This window comes from Toxotes jaculatrix, chromosome 4 (assembly GCF_017976425.1).
Source record: "Toxotes jaculatrix isolate fToxJac2 chromosome 4, fToxJac2.pri, whole genome shotgun sequence".
NCBI classification, from domain to species: Eukaryota; Metazoa; Chordata; class Actinopteri; family Toxotidae; genus Toxotes; species Toxotes jaculatrix.
In genome coordinates this window covers 7,091,673-7,108,722 of record NC_054397.1, presented here as the reverse complement: position 1 = coordinate 7,108,722, position 17,050 = coordinate 7,091,673, and the positions used below count along the sequence as shown (strand labels likewise).

Here is a 17,050-nt window from a genome sequence, read left to right as displayed (position 1 = left end):
TCTCCTCTCTGCTGCACTGTGGACACACCCCTACAGTCCCATCCATCCAGCACACACAGCGGCATCAAGCCAGACAGCAGCAGCTGGTACCAAACAGGAAGCGCTTTATATAAGGCCAAATCTGACAAGAAAACATACTAATGAATCAATGGGCAAAATGTTCCAACTCAAATGTTGACCCCCTCCGAGACCCCCCCCCCCCCCCCCCCCCCAAAAAAAGAAGACATTTCACACAAACAGCAGTCCAAAGAACAAGTTTAACTTTTGTCTGTTTGATGGATGCTTCTCAAGGTAAACTATAAAAACATAGGAAGAATATTGTATGCATAAACTTGTAATGGTGACGTTCAGCCCCTTGGCTCTACGACCAAACAAGGGCCACGCGCTGACCACAAAATGCCACAAAGGACCACTAAGCTAAAAACTAAGCTGAGGTTGGGAAGGCCTGCAACTAATGATTATATTTTTCATCGATTCATCTGCTGATAATTATTTTCAATTAATCAATAAGGTGTTTAAGAGACAGCTGAAGTTTAACCATTGGTTATTGGTTATTATGGTTATATTGGACAGTTTGTAACTTTACTATTTGTTTGTCTCATTTATTAATTCATTTATGCTGAACGCTTTTTACAGTCTGCACTGTTCTGAAAGTATCCTCTAGAGGTATAAGTATATCTTCCTAAGACCTTATTTAATGCCTTACATCTTAAAAATATAAAATACCGCAGTCAGTCTGTGACTGAAAAAAATCTATTTATTTTGAAAACCGTGGCCGGATATGTTCATCTTGTGCCTGACTTTACGCTGGAGTTTGGCAGGGAGTCTGCGCTCAGGTACGGCAGCGCATCAGAGAGGAGGAGAGAGAGAGAGCAGAGGGAGCGATATTTATAGCCTAAAGCAAGGCTGCAGCACAGAGATAAGGCTTGGGACCAAGCCGCAGGCAGACAGGCAGACAGGGCTTAGGGAAAAAGAGGACACGCCAAAATGAAACAGTTCCTATCGGTAGTTTTATTCGGGGCCGCAGTGGTCGCCCTGGTCAGCGCGGCGGGTACCGACGGGGAGATCTCCTTCGAGTACCACCGTTATGAGGAGCTGCGGAAAGCGCTGGTGTCGGTGTGGCTGCAGTGCCCGACCATCACCCGCATCTACACCATCGGGGAGAGCTTCGAGGGCCGCGAGCTGCTGGTGCTGGAGATGTCCGACAACCCCGGGACGCACGAGCCTGGTCAGTTTTACGCATACACAAAGTATGCTTCATAATGCGGCGAGTGTGCACTCCATCCCCGCTCCCTTTGTCCCCGCTTTCCTTCGCGGTAGGAACCCATCACCACACGTTGTGATAACACAAACACATCACGCACTATTGCGCATAGCAGCTCGGCGATGCTATGCTATGATTTTTGTGCGAGGGTCATAGAGAAAGGTGTGTGGCTGATGCTGCTCATACGACCAGAAAACAGCAGGGGGGGGGGGGCGCAGGTGTGCCGTGCTGTGCGTAAAACGCTGAGCGAAGGGCCTGCTGCATTACTTCAGAGGAATCTAGATGATAGATAGTGGGATCAGCCACGCAAAGCCGCCATTTTGCTGGCTGATAAGTATCTCTTCGTGCTTATCCCGAGTCGTGATTCTGAGAAAACATCCCGAAGGCGGTGGTGGATCATGCCACGGCTCAGTGGGTCGCGTTTTTAATTAGCGATCCTTTACAATCAAAAGCAGATGTATCAGCAGTGTTGGCCGCAACATCTCGGAACAACGAGTCACACATAGCAATCAAGGGAGGAAGCATTTGAATGAATATTAAATGAACCTGTAAGTCCTGATAGGTTCAGGTCAGTTATGATCGTGGGCTTGAGTTATGTCATGACTTCCCACCATCTTCATCACACTGCTCCATGTTCCCAGGACTGGACTGCAGACGGTGTTGTCAAAGGATGTGAGACCTTTTTGTTTGAGGGACAGAGGAAATGAAGATGTGGGGAAAGACCACTGCTGTTTTAAGATGCAGTGCACCTTCTTCTTCTTCTAAAGACACACCTGATTACTAAAAAAATTAAAAGAAAGAAAGAAAGAAAATCCACTTACAGCCTATTTTGATGAGTTGATTTCTTCAAGGTCCATTTTAGGAGAATGGCTGTATCCTGAAATTCATCAGATGGTATCAAAATATTAGTTAAAGGACAACTGGGAGCAGAAAACTGTAAAATGTATCTTAAAAGACACCAGACAATATTAATATCTTCCATACACCTTTGAAAGAGCACTTTTTGTACCTGGACTTCAAAAAGCGTTTTGTAGATGGAGGGTGGGCTAGCATTTTCTTAAATTGTGTGACAGAGACAAATGCGTCTTCTCTCGTGTTTTATTTCAGGCTGGGATTAATTCAGACTTTTGATTTTTTTACTGTCTGTTTCTTCACATCTGACATCCAGTACCTGTCTCCATCTTGATAAATGGCAGACTGTAATAAAAACGTCAGGGATGGAAATAAGTCCAGAACTATATTAAATATATTTAAAACATATTATATTTAATATATTAAAGTGTCAACAAGCGAAACCATCTGTCCTCCAGGTTTTGAACCCCTTTGTCATAGTGTTTCAGTCCATTTAAAATAAATAGCCTCAAAATTTGGTGCACAACCCAGAAAGATTAGTAGTGTAAATGTGAAAATGGTACACTGTGTACTCCTGATAGTGAGAGGAACACTGTTGACACCAAGAGCCATAATGCAACCTTAATGGATTAGCCTTTAGTACATTTAACCTTTCAGAGGAACCTTTAATGAATGTCCAAGAACGGGTCAGTGACTCTAGTCCAGCTACCCAAACAGAAGCAGACATACAGCAGGAAGTGATTCATTTCATCACAGTAATCCTGAGGCAGAGTCCTCAAAAGAAGGAAGAAACTTTGCCTGTAATTACTGTATATATAGTTTACAATGTAGTTTGTGGGATTTCAACTATACGTCTCGTGTAGCATTTTTGTGTAAAGGTGTATTTTCTTTTCTGGGTGTATTTGTGTGGTCTTAATGGTCCACCGCAAGTTCTGCGTGTTTTGCAGCTCGCCTGGTCACAGAGCCTAATGACCATACGTACGTACTAAATAAGCCTGTAATAGTCTGGTGGGTGTGCGCAGGCATGAGTCACAGTAGCGATGTGGAGCCCTTATTACTACCAGATGAGTTTCCAAGCCGCTGCTTCCCCAACAGGGGTAGCACCTCCCTGCCCCCCCTCCTCTCCCTCCACCTCTGCTGAGCAAAACATCCACAGCAAGAAGGAGGGGGATGAAACAGAGAAGGAAACAGGGAGAAGAGCTCCAGAGAAGAGCTCCAGAGACTGACAGGGCAAAGGAGAGTGAAGGAAGAATAAGATGATGGTTTCAGTGTGAGGGAAAGAAATGATAAATGTGTGTGTGAGACAAGAAGAACAAAATCTGCAGAGACCGGAGACATCTTTAAGCTTCCCTTTAAGGTGCCCTGCCTAATATTTTATCTGACCGTGCAGTGTGTTGAAACTCTAAGGTGGAGCCGAAATAGCGGTTGCCGGGGCAACAGATCGGCTTAGTGCACTGAGCTGACTGGCAGCTCGTGGTTGGCTGGCTGGCTGGCTCCGGGGGACAACGGTCTTGAGCTCATGCATCTGTCAGTAAGCAACCATCTGTCATACACTGCGGCACAGGAAGCTGCCTATAGCCAAGAGTGTAAACACACTGGTTACGTATTAATATACAGTGTGTGCAGTGTAGGGCATGGGAAGTGGTGGAAAGTAACCGAGGATATTACCTCAAGTACTGTACCTGCTGATGCTATAATCATTTTCATATCAACAATGGTTCATATGACTAGCTGTATCTGACGGGGGTCAGTCGTAGTGATGAAACACACAGAGAATTATCACTCACTGTGCAGCCCCTTGGCTCTATGGACTGTGCCATTTTACTTTAATGTTATGGTACATTCTCTGTGCTCTCATCAGTGTTATAAGATGCAGTAGGCAAGTGTTTCCATTAAAAAAGCTCTAAAAACAGACTTCTTCTTAGTAGTGCTACCTGACAGCAACAAATTTCATGTTGGTTACCCCCCATTACTAGCCTGGTAGTCACATTACTTAAACAGCCTAAATTAGCTGGCTGGTTGATACCACTGCTGTCTGTCTGTGAAATAAAAGGCTACAGCCAGCACCAGCAGCTGGTTAGCTTAGTTTAGCATGAAGAGTGGAAACAAGGAAACGGGCTCCTTGGTTCCTTGCTCTGTCCAACAGTAAAAAGAAATGTCTCTTCTGGCACGTCTACAACCTTCCCATAAAATGGCTAATTGATAAGCCATCAATGGTTTTTGTTAGTTTTGGATGGAGTCAAGCTAGTTTCCCCTTTTTTCCGTTCTTTGAGTTTGCCTAAGCTAAATGGCTGCTAGAGTGGTGTGAGTCTATGAGTGTATTCTCCAAAATGTCTGTGTTTTAAGTACAGTTTTTGGATGCACACTTGAGTATCTTTGTTACTCTCATTTCTACTCTTTATCTGACAGCTAGTTACTACTTACTTTACTGATAAGCAAATTAAAGTCATTAAACTTAGCTCCCCCTTCACCAGCTACAGGATTCAAATCAGCAAAAAAAAAAAAAAACATAACTCAATAATGTAATATATACAACAATACATCTGTGCAATGAGGACTTTTACTTTTCATATTTATAGTAGGTTTGATGATACTAGCCTACACATAAATGTTTCCCTAAGTTAGATTTTGAATGCATTTACGTGTAATGACTTATTTTTAAAGTGTGGTTATGTTACTTTTACTAAAGTAAAGGATCTGAATACTACTTCCACCACTGAACATGGGCGACATGTTTTTTCATTTGAATGTGGTGTTTACATCTCACAGCTGGATCATATTTGAGTGTACAAGACCTAAAAAAGAGGGGTTCCTCCTCAGTGAAATGGGCTCTAGCTAAACTATTTTGACTCTCAGGTCTGGAACTATTTACAAGGCTTCTAATATGAAGACAAACTCTATCTTGAAATAGGTTTGACTTTGTGTGAAGGTAAAAAAAAATCATGTCAGTATGAAGCACTGCTTCACCCACCATCCTGTAGTCTATCTCATGTGGTGGAGACTGTCATATGACTCCACGATGGACTGTTTTATCAGACAACAGAGGAAGTATGTAATCCCCAGTGAGCACGCACACAGATGCCCAGTTAAAGTGAATAGCAGACTCTGCCTGCTGGATACAGTCATATCAAATGACATATATGGTATATTGAATATAAAGTGGGTTTAAAAGAAACATGTTCCTAGTAGAAGACAGAAAAATAAAGCCCAGCAGATGTTTGGACAGTTTAGCTGTGAGACGTCCATCCTGCAGAGATAGCTGAGAGGAAGGAGGAGATAAAAAAGAAAGGAATGATGATTGAAAAAACGGGAAATGTTTAGGAGTGTGAAGATGACGAGGCTGAAAAAAGAGAGGTGGTTGGAAGAATGTGCAGGGAATAAAGGAGAGGGAGAAACGGAAAGAGGATGAGAGAAAGGCCAAGGCATCAGCCAGAAGTCATTTATAATACATCAGACACTCACATGCATCCTCCTTTACCTTCTGCATCTCAACATGCTGTGTGTTGGCTGTACAAGCAGTAGTCTACACTTTAAATCCTTACCCGATTGTGTGACTGAACCACTGTTTTTTAAATTTTAATTTAATTGTCATTTTGTGTGCGTGTGTTGGTGTTCATTTTTAGTTGTTGCATTTCTTTATTTTTTTTAAAACTTCGTTTTAAAATGACTTCATAATGTTGATCATTTGCTTTAATGGTAATGTTAGGCACCTGTATCTACCACTGTGTGCTATACAAATAAAACTGGCTTGCCTTGACTTGACTTCTGTAACGTACTGGATAAAATTACAGGAACTAACCTCTCATCGGATCCAGGGCTTTGTTTATCAAGGAATTTTAATAATATCAGGGCACATCTAAAAGAACCTTGAAAAAATCTGCAGGATATAAAGAACAAATATAAGTATTGCCAGAAAATGTATAACAATGAAAGGAAAGGGGTAGAACTGTTATAGAAATGTATGAAAACCTTTAAAAAGAGACATCTCTTCCAGTCACAGAGATAGTAAAACAGATAATAGATTTTACAGATAGTAAAACAGAGAGAAATAGAAGGTTTGGGGACTTTGGCTCCTCATAAAACACGTGTCATCTGTTTTATGATCCAAAAGAGCACCTATAGGTCTCAATAGTGTTTTGAAATGTTTCTGTTTCCGCCGTATGTGTATGTGTATGCGTCTGTGTGATATTAGATGACAAAGCTGGCAGTCATTCAGAACTAACATACTAGTTGTATGTGTGTGTGTGTGTGTGTGTGTGTGTGTGTGTGTGTGTGTGTGTGTGTGTGTGTGTGTGTGTGTGTGTGTGTGTGTGTGTGTGTGTGTACACGAGCACGAGACAGGCAGACATACGCGAGTAAAAGTGTGTTTACTCAAGCTCCGAGCTCATTTGTCTCCCTGAGCACCTGCCCCTGTCAGGGTTGCCACGACAACTGAGAGCCCTCTAATGTGGCGCTTCCTTAATGACGTTGCAGCTGCAGTCATTATTACGTGGTCGCCTGGGAGACCGTATTGATCACCTGTCACACACTTCTGATAATTCCTGACAAAGCGTATGATGATGCAGTGGGTTTCGTCTGCATCAGTATCATGTTGAGCAGAAATCAGCTGGAGTTAAAGGACCTGTGCTACATCGCTCTGTGCATCTACCTCATTTTAAATTTGATTTTTTACACAACAAATTCATCTGTGAACTTTGCAAATGTGAAATTATCCTAGAGTTGAATGGAGGGCAAAACTGAAGAAGAAATTGTGAGAGTTCAGAACTGAAGAAGCCTCTTGGATGAGAGGTAAAACATCTTTAAGATCTACAGTGAAGGCCAGTTTCCCTCCATTTAACTCAACAATGACCTGGAGGACCGCAAATCTTCAGAGATGAATGGGAAATTTTATTACTTTTTCTTTTCCACAAAAAAATAAAAAAATTGGACTGTCATCTCAAAAGGGGACAGTCCAAAAGAATAAAAGCTCAGTGAGATGCAGACAGTTTGACAGAGAAGAGAAAAGAGGGAGACAACAGCAGGCTTGAAAGGAGAAAGGACATTTTGATTTGTTCCACCTACGCAGAGACACATCACACTTAGATCTGTGTACAATGCATCCTCTGGTCAAAAATGTGTGTGTATCTGCACAAAGAGTAAACAGAGCTCTTACACAAGCGTCAGTTAGTGAAAATGATAATTAATGATATTAATTCAAATGACAGAATTATTCATCATTGAGAATTTATTATTTATTTATCATTGGCCCTGTTACTTGCTGCCCTTTATATACACATAAACCCAATACCCACCCAAACACATTTTAAATTCACAAATGCTTACATGTGTTGACCTATACAGTAACTATAATCGTTTCTGTGTATGTCAGCAGTTCTACATGTGTGAAACATGTACAGCTCTGTATTCTGTCACACACTAACATGGACATCGACGACATGAAAACATGTTTCTTAAGGGAGAAAGGAAAGGTCTCTAGATACCGAGCATCTGTGTAATAGCTTGAATCACAGTAATGTATTTTGGCGTGCTTCAAAGTGTGTGTGTGTGTGTGTGTATGAACTTATGCATATGTTTGACAGCTCTGTCAGGTCTCTGAAGCCTGTAAAAACCATTCACCAACGTCAGGACGGAAAGAGTTAATTGTAGTCTTGAACTCATTAGTAGCAACTCAGAGAGGGACTAGATTCAAGCGTTTAAAAATAACCTGACTACCAGATGTGTGCTGGGCAGTGTGTGTGTATGTGTGTGTGTGTTACTCACTCATGAAGCCACTGGGATATTTTTACATTCAAATACACAGAAATCAGCTAAATATTTATTTAAAAAGATAAAAATGTGAAAATCTTGGCACGTTCATGTAAATTACTTTTAATGAAGTGAAGAGAAAGAAGCCCTGAAAATGGTCAAATCAGAGTAGAGTTAAATAAATAAATAAATAAATAAAACCAGCAATAAAAACACACGCAAAGAGCACCCAATAAAAGTAGAACCCCTGCTACAATTTGGCTTTACAAACACACACACACACATAAACAGACACACACACTCCTCACCATCTGCCAATCCTGAGCCACATTTCACGACTTGTAACTGATCTGAACAAAAGAATTTTTTTTCTCAGTGCTCAGAGACGTTCTTTGTTGTCGTATATCCACGGAAAGCCACCAATCTGTGGTTTCTAGTTGATCAAAAGAGTGTAGACTGTAGCTCAGTTTTATCCATCCTCTTTGTCATTTTGTTAAAGGACTTTTTATAGCTCCTTAGTAGCTTTACTTTATCGTCTACTATTTCTGTATGTGTATACGTGAAGAGAAGACAAGCAAGGCTAATTAGTATATGAAACAGATGGCGAGAGCCCCAATCATTAAAACACAGCTTTACAAAACACACTGCTCTTAAATAGCTCTTAAATATAAAACACATATGTCCAAGATGAAGGAAAGGAAAAGTGAAGCAGTCTGGTTATGTTTTATGCCTGCGCACTGACATGGACAACATAGGTTTATGCACAAAACAGTACAATCTGTACTTTCATGCTATACTGTCCAAGGAACATAAAGAACTGTTGTAGCAGCAACTAAACACTTTGGAAAACATAAGCATAAGTGGCGTTTATTAGGGGTGGGCAATACCATAAAATCAGGTTTTGATCAGATTGCAAATTAATCACAGGGCCACACTCACCAAAATCACTACAATACTTCTTATTATAAAAAGTGGCAGATACTTTCATGCAGTAGACACTATAAAGTCACCACTTATGCCATGTATCTGTCATTAATAGACTTCATAACTACCAAATGATTTGTCAGACAGTACTATTACTTAATCACATGCATGTTAAAACAGTCTTATCTGTACTAAGTGATCCTTTCACTCAACAGCAATGGTGAAAGCATCAAAAGTGAAGCAGATCTTTTTTTGTACAAATTCTCTTAACACTTAACATGACTTGCTAAAATCTCCTTTTTATTGCGTGAAACAGTATTTCACATATTTTTTTGTGAGGACGTTGACAACATGAAGGCTGAGAGAGCGACTGATAAGCTGTGATACAAGTGACACCCAGTGTCGGATTTATAAGTTGTTATAGTGTCCAGAGGATCCACCATGTCCTGGAGTCACACTCTCTGTGATGCAGTCGAGTCTGACCTTAGACCTGTCACTCCAGCAAGATGCAGGCAGAACAATCTGTGACAGTGTGACCCAATAATCCACCGTCTCTCAGTCATTATTGTCCAAATGGAGTCAGTGTTCAATTCTGTTTAACCCTTCAGCTGATGAGTCAGTGTGTTTGTCACTGCACTGTGAAAGTCCAGCGTTATAGTTGTGTCCAGGGCAACCTCCATAACAAAGGAAAATGCTAAGTCAGTGACCTTCTCTTGGTCCAAAAGAGATAAAGGAAATGTTTGTTTCCATGACTACAGACTAAAATTGCTTCTTCTTACAAAGACTGTGACGTATTGTGATATTACTCTGTGGGATTACATGACCAGTTGTGCTTTGGGAGGCTAAGTGTGAAAAAAAAAATCCTGTGTGTCTCATTCAGACTCTCTTCAGCCTCTCACTCTGAACCATAACCACCAAACAGATGTTGAATACATAATGTCGAACAATAGCACTGTGCGTGACGCAGTAACACAGCAAGTGTTGTTTTTTTTATTTTTGTTCCCTGCAGGTGAGCCAGAGTTTAAGTACATCGCCAACATGCACGGCAACGAGGCGGTGGGCAGAGAGCTGCTCATCTACCTGGCTCAGTACTTGTGCAACCAGTACCAGCAAGGCAACGAGACCATCATTGACCTCATCCACAACACCCGCATCCACCTCATGCCCTCCATGAACCCAGATGGCTTTGAGAAGGCCGCTTCACAGGTGACAAAAACAGACAGTGTAAACACAAACCTGATCCAAGGATTTAACTCCAGACAGATTAAGCTTACAAGACTACTAACACTGACACAGTAACTACAACTGTAAGCTTTAAATTACACATATGATTACACATATGCTGCATTGAAGAATGGCAATTTTCAAGCTCAGCACAATCTCTGTTCATCTAAACACCCTCTCCTATTTCCTGCTCAGCCTGGAGAGATTAAGGACTGGTTTGTGGGCCGCAGCAACGCGCAGGGTGTGGATCTGAACCGTAACTTCCCCGATCTTGACCGCATCATTTACATTAATGAGAGGGAGGGTGGAGCCAACAACCACCTGCTTCAGAACATGAAGAAGGCTGTGGATGAAAACACCAAGGTACACAAACAGACACACTGAAAAGACTGTATAAGTGATTTAGGGATAAGTTCTTGGCAAAAGTTATCAGAACAGGAGTAAATAGTGTATTTGTGACTATTTTCAGATGCAGATTGATGCATGATTGGTTCTCTAGTGAGTATTTACACCCACAGGTTGGTGTATGTGGGACTTAAAGCTATAACCAATATTTTTTGAATAACAGTGTATCAAATGACAATGTGAAAGGGGTCCCAAATCTGCAGCTCCCCTCGGCTTTTCGAAAGCTTGGTTTAGCTTCTCTGGCCTGCAATTTGACTGTTTTATTTCACTCTCTAACACCATACAGCAACACCATATCGACTTAAACCATATGTCAGTGTTGTGTTCATAATCTGCCTCTGCAAAAAAAAAAAAAGTTTTTTTTTCAGTATTTCAGACACAGAAATGCCTCGGACTTGTCTGCAAGTGCAGCATATATGTTTTAGTAATTTATGATGTTTTGCCTTTGCAGCTAGCTCCAGAGACCAAGGCGGTCATCCACTGGATCATGGATATCCCCTTTGTCCTCTCAGCTAACCTGCATGGAGGAGATGTGGTGGCCAACTACCCGTATGATGAGACCCGCACTGGTGTGTAAACACACATGTACACAAAATCTCACACACACCTGTTTTATGTTTGGGTTGTTAAATTGTATATAAACTGTTCCCCTGTATATGAGAATTTTTTCACTGATTTAATGAGATAAATATTTGACCCTTAACTGAAACAACAAAGATTTTATTAGTTTTTCTTCAGAATGTTGTACCTCTAATTTAATTCAGATGGAAATTGTTTCGTTCTATGGCTTCCTGTGCATCATTACACAAAGTAAACAAAATGTGTTTGTGCAAGCTCAGATTTAATGTGTTGCAGATGCAGGTGTTCAATTAATACTTTATTACAGCCGGTGTCTAAACAATCTGCACTTGTTTGTTACCTTTTCTCTAATTTCTCCTTGAAGGATCCACTCACGAGTACAGCGCCAGTCCAGACGATGTGATGTTCAAGTCTCTGGCCAGAGCTTACTCCGTTTACAACCCAGTGATGTCCAACCCTCACCGCCCCCCATGCCGTAAGAACGATGACGACTCCAGCTTCAAAGATGGCATCACTAACGGAGGGGCCTGGTACAGCGTGCCAGGAGGTAAGAAACAACAAGCTCTCACCATGTGTGGTTTTTATGATTTATAATGTGAGAAGACACTTGGTACTGTGAGGTACTGTGTCAAAACTGGGCAAGATCTGGTTATAACTGTGAAGTTTTTCTTTCTTCTAGGTTACATATAACCATGGTTTTCTATGCCTCAGTGACTCAATTTGAACTTGAAGTAAATTTATTATATCAGCTTGTAGTACAGTGTTTGTTTTTACACCTAAACACAAAAAGGATTCCTTAAATCTGGTATTAAAGAATTGTATCCAACAAATGCATTGAGGGGGATATTTTTCAGATCACATTTTAAGTTTTTAGTGCTCTCTGGTGGACAGTTTAAGCAATGGCAACAGCAATATCTGTTGTCTTGTACTTATCATTGAGCATTTACAACAGTACAGGTACTGTATATCTGTGTATATAATCTAAAATTGGTATAATTTATGTGTTGGTCAGGCTTTACTTAAAATGCTGCCTGCTACTTTTTAACAAAATATCATAATTTTTTTACCGGAGAAGCCTACCTGTCTTCTTACCTGAACTTACTGGGCTTTCATTTCCTTCAAAAATGTGTAACTATGTATGTTCTGTACTGTCACAGGCAACGTCAGTGTTCCTGCTGCTTTCACTCATTAAAGTTAGTCACCTCCTCCATCCTGTGTTTTTTTTTTAATGTACCCATTGCAGGAATGCAGGATTTCAACTACCTCAGCAGCAACTGCTTTGAGATCACTCTGGAGCTCAGCTGTGATAAATTCCCTAACGAGGACACACTGAAGACCTACTGGGAGCAGAACCGCAACTCACTTGTCAACTACATTGAGCAGGTAGGCAGTATACCAGGACTAAAAATAAAGTCCAGCATGCTCATTTGTTTTCATCTGTGTCTTTGATACGGCTAACCCAAAAAACAAAACCAAGGTGCTCCATCTTAAAAAAATGCTAATGCTCAACAGAAAATGAAAAAGTGCACATGTACAGCAAGTCCCCCTTTAAATGACTCAAGCTGCATTTTCTGATTTGACACCTTTGTGGGCAAAGTATGGTTAAGTTTAGCTACCTAAAGCTCCTTGGTCAAGGTTGGGGAAAGATCACCTTGATGGTAAAAAGACACGAAGACACAGGTGATGGGACACAATCCATGGTCTCACTGTGTCAAAGTCACAACTACTACAACTACTACCACTACTTCCACCCTGGACAGTGGATAGTCATGATTAGCATAAACACTAGAGGTTCCCTTGACAAGGAAAGGTATGATCGGTTGCTTTAAGTAATGAGCAGTCAGTCGTTTTTCACAATCACAAAAAAGGATCCAAAACTTTGTCATCTTCCCCTTCAGAGATCACTGTACCATTTTTAAACCCCAAACAAAGATTCATCTCATCCTTTCAATCCAGCTCAATATCTCTCTTTGTGTGCGTGTGCCAACGTGTGTTGGATGTAGGTTCACCGTGGTGTCAAGGGCTTTGTGCGTGACCTCCAGGGCAACCCCATTTCCAATGCCACGATTTCTGTGGAGGGTATTGACCATGACATCACCACAGGTATCAGCATCCAGTGCAAATCAGGATATATGCACACTCCATTATGCTGCTAAGAGGCTTGAAGTGAAATGTGTGATGTTAATATTCTGTGATGCCTCCATCTTGTGGACATAGTGGGTACTGCAACAATTCTCATTTTCTCTAGTCGCTTGCTATGGTGCCTTGCTACATATATCAGAGTGATAGTAATACGTTGTCAAATTAGTCAGCTGTGAGTGTGATTATTTCCATAGCTGATCACAAGTTGGCTGCTCTGTTTGTTGCTTGATTACATGTATTAATAAGATGATCTGTATTCTGTAGCCAAAGATGGAGATTATTGGCGCCTGCTGGCTCCAGGAAACTACAAAGTGGCAGCCTCTGCTCCAGGATACCTGACTGTCATCAAAAAGGTGGCAGTTCCCTACAGCCCTGCAACCAGGGTAAGACTCAGACAAAAATCAAAAAAGTTTGTGAACATCCAGTACACATAGCGGTTTTAGTTTAAACTACAAGTAAGCCAAACCACAAATGTATTGTACATATTCTCATATTGGACCCCATCAGTAAGAAATAAGTATAACAAATTGAGGAATTTTTGGGAAAGACTTGAACTGGAAAAGATGTAAACTAAGCATCCGTATACATATGCGTACTGAAAAAGGCTGGAGCAGTGGTAAAACAGCTCTGTGAAAACAAAGAAATCAACATGCAGTCTTTGGAGAAAAAAAATTGACATCTATTTGTTAAGTTTAGGCCTTCAAAAGACACAGTTTGATTGCCATGCCATTGACCCATGGCTTGTATCATATCCTATTAGCGTACAATGGCTTGGCATGTGGGGGGTTTGTACTCAGAAAACATCATACTAAGACAATTAATACACAACACTGTATACAATTTGTATGTTGTCTTTTTACTTCTGACCTCTCATCTGCGTCCCTGTCGTTCTCTGTTTCCCTCTCAGGTGGACTTTGAGCTGGAGTCTCTGATGGAGAGGAAGGAGGAGGAGCGGGAGGAGCTGATGGACTGGTGGAAGATGATGTCAGAGACATTGAACTTCTAATACGTTAGTCTGGTTAATGATCGGACCGTCCGCACATCGATGTAATATATTCAACATTCTGTGTGCCCGTCCACTCTAAAAAAGAAAAAGAATATATTGTCTCTTATTTGTTTTGTTCTCTTTCAGTCATTATTTTCATTGATTATATTGTTTATCAATGTAACGGTTTGCCTCATACTCCTGTAGGTTGTTTAAATATCCTGCACACACACTGACAGACACAGGATGAATTTGCAGGTAGCTTGATGGCAGTGAGATTGGTGTTGATTTCTGTGGTGTTGTGTTCTTTATCGTACACGTGATTGATAACCATAGCACCCATCTATATAACCAATGAGTGACTGAGTAATTATGTATGTAAAAGAGCTGTTTACATCATTACCACATGACTCTGTTCATAAGACTTTGTCATTTTTCCTGTTTTAAATGTCTCTGTTTCTCCAGGCTTTAGTACAAATACACAAACTCTCAATCCTAGTGCACACAAAAACACACAGACTTCACTTCCCAGTAAATGTAAACACACACTCTGATAAACACTGTTTCTTTCCTGTAATATAAAAAATACAACTATGGTTTTGAGATAATCAGGGACATTAAAAACACTGTAAAACCACTGTAAACATTATATTATAATCAATCTATACAGGCAGTCTCATTTCCTGTTATTGATGTTGAGATTTTTTTTAATTGACTGCAGCACAGCTTTGAATTTTAGCACAAGGTGAATGGTTATAATATATACTGTATTTATGAAGTAGGTTTAGCAAGAACTGTCTGGTTTTTGTAACAAAAAAAATCAAAGAAAACAAGGCCATACCACATATAAATCAGTCCACCTCAGTCTACCCAAAGCCATTCCTTTGTATGTGCACTACACAGGGAAAACTATAATACATAAGGGACTGTGGCAGAAGTTGTTTTACAAGGATAAATTAACACTAATATTATGAGTTTTAGCTAACTGTATGAATGCAGTTCACCTGGTTTGAGACCACAGAAGGAATTTATTGAATGTATAGCTATTGAAACATACAAAATGTAAAGAATGAACTGATCAATAAAACTCCCCTCTTTATGTTGTCAAACTGCAGTGCTGTCGCCTTTTCTTTCAGGAGCTACCCCAGACAAAAGCACACCATTCGAGATATTTTATTAATGTGTCATATAGACACATTAGTAAGTATTTGCAAGTCAGAGGGTTCACATGGTTTTTGTTGAATGGCGGTAATGAAATGACATGACTATTTTTGTGACAATGTAGCTTTTATTTTTAATGAAGCCAGTGAAATGTACAGCGGTGGAAAAGGGTTTTTGGACACCCCATGCATTTGTGCCCACCCACAGCCAGGGGGAGGCCAAGATGAGCCTGAGAGCGAGTGTAAAAGAAAAACCACGAGCCAGGGGGCTGTGGGTGGGCACAGGGGAGGCCCAGGAGAGCCTGAGAGCGAGTATAAAAGAAAAACCACGAGCCAGGGGGCTGTGGGTAGTGATGGCTGATCAAGGCTTTGTTGAAGCTTTGACACCTGATTTAAAAAAAATGGTTCATTACCGGAGACTTCAATGACACAGTACTCGAGTATGACATCTAGTGGTCAATAAAATGAAGTGCAATCAAGATGTCATTTATTGGTTCATGAATTGTTTGGGATGTGATTCGCCATGCACATTCTTGTTCGACTACACTACATGTTTGTATGGTTTCAAGCTGACACAAAAAAATACAAATATTAAATATATATATTAAATACATAGCTCTGACAGGAATTGAACCCACGCTACATTGTTGCAAGACAACTAAACCAAAGAAAGCTGGCATCATAACTTACTGGCGACCGCAGGGCCCGGTGGCTTACTGTATTGCTGACATGTACTCCCATGCTTGTCATAGCAGCAGGTTCCATTGTGTCTTTTCTGTGAGAGAGGTGTTTCTCTTCTCTCCAAAAGTCCACACACCAGTCCTTTCCAAAAACTCCATCGATGGCTGGAGCAGGCTGCTGCTGTTCTGAAAGAAGAAGGAAATGTGAAATTGTAGGATCCTATAGAATGTTATCATAGTGTAAATATATACACCAAGATCAAATAAAGGGAGCTTGTGCAGAAAGGGAAAAGAAAGCAGTTTTAGTTCACTGTTCACACTGTTCATCACACACACACAGAGGCACAGTACACAATCATTTAAAAGCTTGACTTGGCAAACTACTTACCCTGTTGATTTACATATATCTGCTAATTTTTAAAGGCAATCCATACAAAAATTATTTCAATATCATAAAAAAAAAATTGAAAAAAAACACACGCTCAGGCTCTCGGGGGCCGGCTTGGCCCAGCACCGTGAGCGAGAAGCTTGTTCACTGTGAATGCTACAACATGAGAGCGCTCAGTCTCTTGGGGGCTTGTAAGAAGCCTTGGTGGGGTGTGACCACTGGGCAGCACACAAACAAAAACAGAAATACCAATATGTGTTGTAAAAAAAAAAAAAAACCTAATGAAGAAGAAAATTGATTTTCCCTGAATTTATTATGTGACGGTTTTTGAGGAGAAAACCCATCAGACAAACTATTTTTCAAAGCAAAGTATTTTTACATGTCTGAAGGGCACCTTTAACTTCAGCAGGCTATAACATGAGACATTAAATGCTGACTTTTTCACATCTGTCCCAGAGATATATATATATATTCTATTTATCATATTACTGTGTGGAGAATGGACAAATTGGCGCCCCCTGCAGCTGCAGGCGCCCTTGCTTGCTGAGAAGGTGCCGTGCTCAGAAGCTGTGTGTGGGTGCGGGGGACAGTTCACCTCTGGGTCTCCAGACAAGCAGTGAAGAACAGATGAGAGGAGGCAAGAAAAAGCAAAAGCGGCTGAAGAAAAAGAAATTGGAGGGATGGTCACAAAGAAGAGAGGGG

At 40.8% G+C, this 17,050-nt stretch overlaps 1 protein-coding gene across 1 annotated transcript; it reads left to right on the top strand.

The window, feature by feature from the left end:
* The first annotated feature begins 825 nt into the window (after nucleotides 1–825).
* cpe (carboxypeptidase E) lies at nucleotides 826–15,234 on the top strand. Its single transcript, XM_041036053.1, has 9 exons — nucleotides 826–1,228; nucleotides 9,795–9,991; nucleotides 10,205–10,372; nucleotides 10,866–10,983; nucleotides 11,358–11,540; nucleotides 12,237–12,376; nucleotides 12,997–13,096; nucleotides 13,400–13,518; nucleotides 14,043–15,234. The coding sequence occupies exons 1-9, from the start codon at nucleotides 988–990 to the stop codon at nucleotides 14,139–14,141; spliced, it is 1,365 nt and encodes a 454-aa protein (XP_040891987.1). The 5' UTR covers nucleotides 826–987; the 3' UTR covers nucleotides 14,142–15,234.
* Nucleotides 15,235–17,050: the final 1,816 nt, after the last annotated feature.

Excerpts from the sequence above, each read along its gene's own strand:
- cpe (XM_041036053.1), top strand. The coding sequence starts at position 988 with ATGAAACAGTTCCTATCGGTAGTTTTATTCGGGGCCGCAGTGGTCGCC. Across the intron at positions 10,984-11,357 it reads GTATGATGAGACCCGCACTG|GATCCACTCACGAGTACAGC; the intron begins GTGTGTAAACAC and ends TTCTCCTTGAAG. Across the intron at positions 12,377-12,996 it reads TTGTCAACTACATTGAGCAG|GTTCACCGTGGTGTCAAGGG; the intron begins GTAGGCAGTATA and ends TGTTGGATGTAG.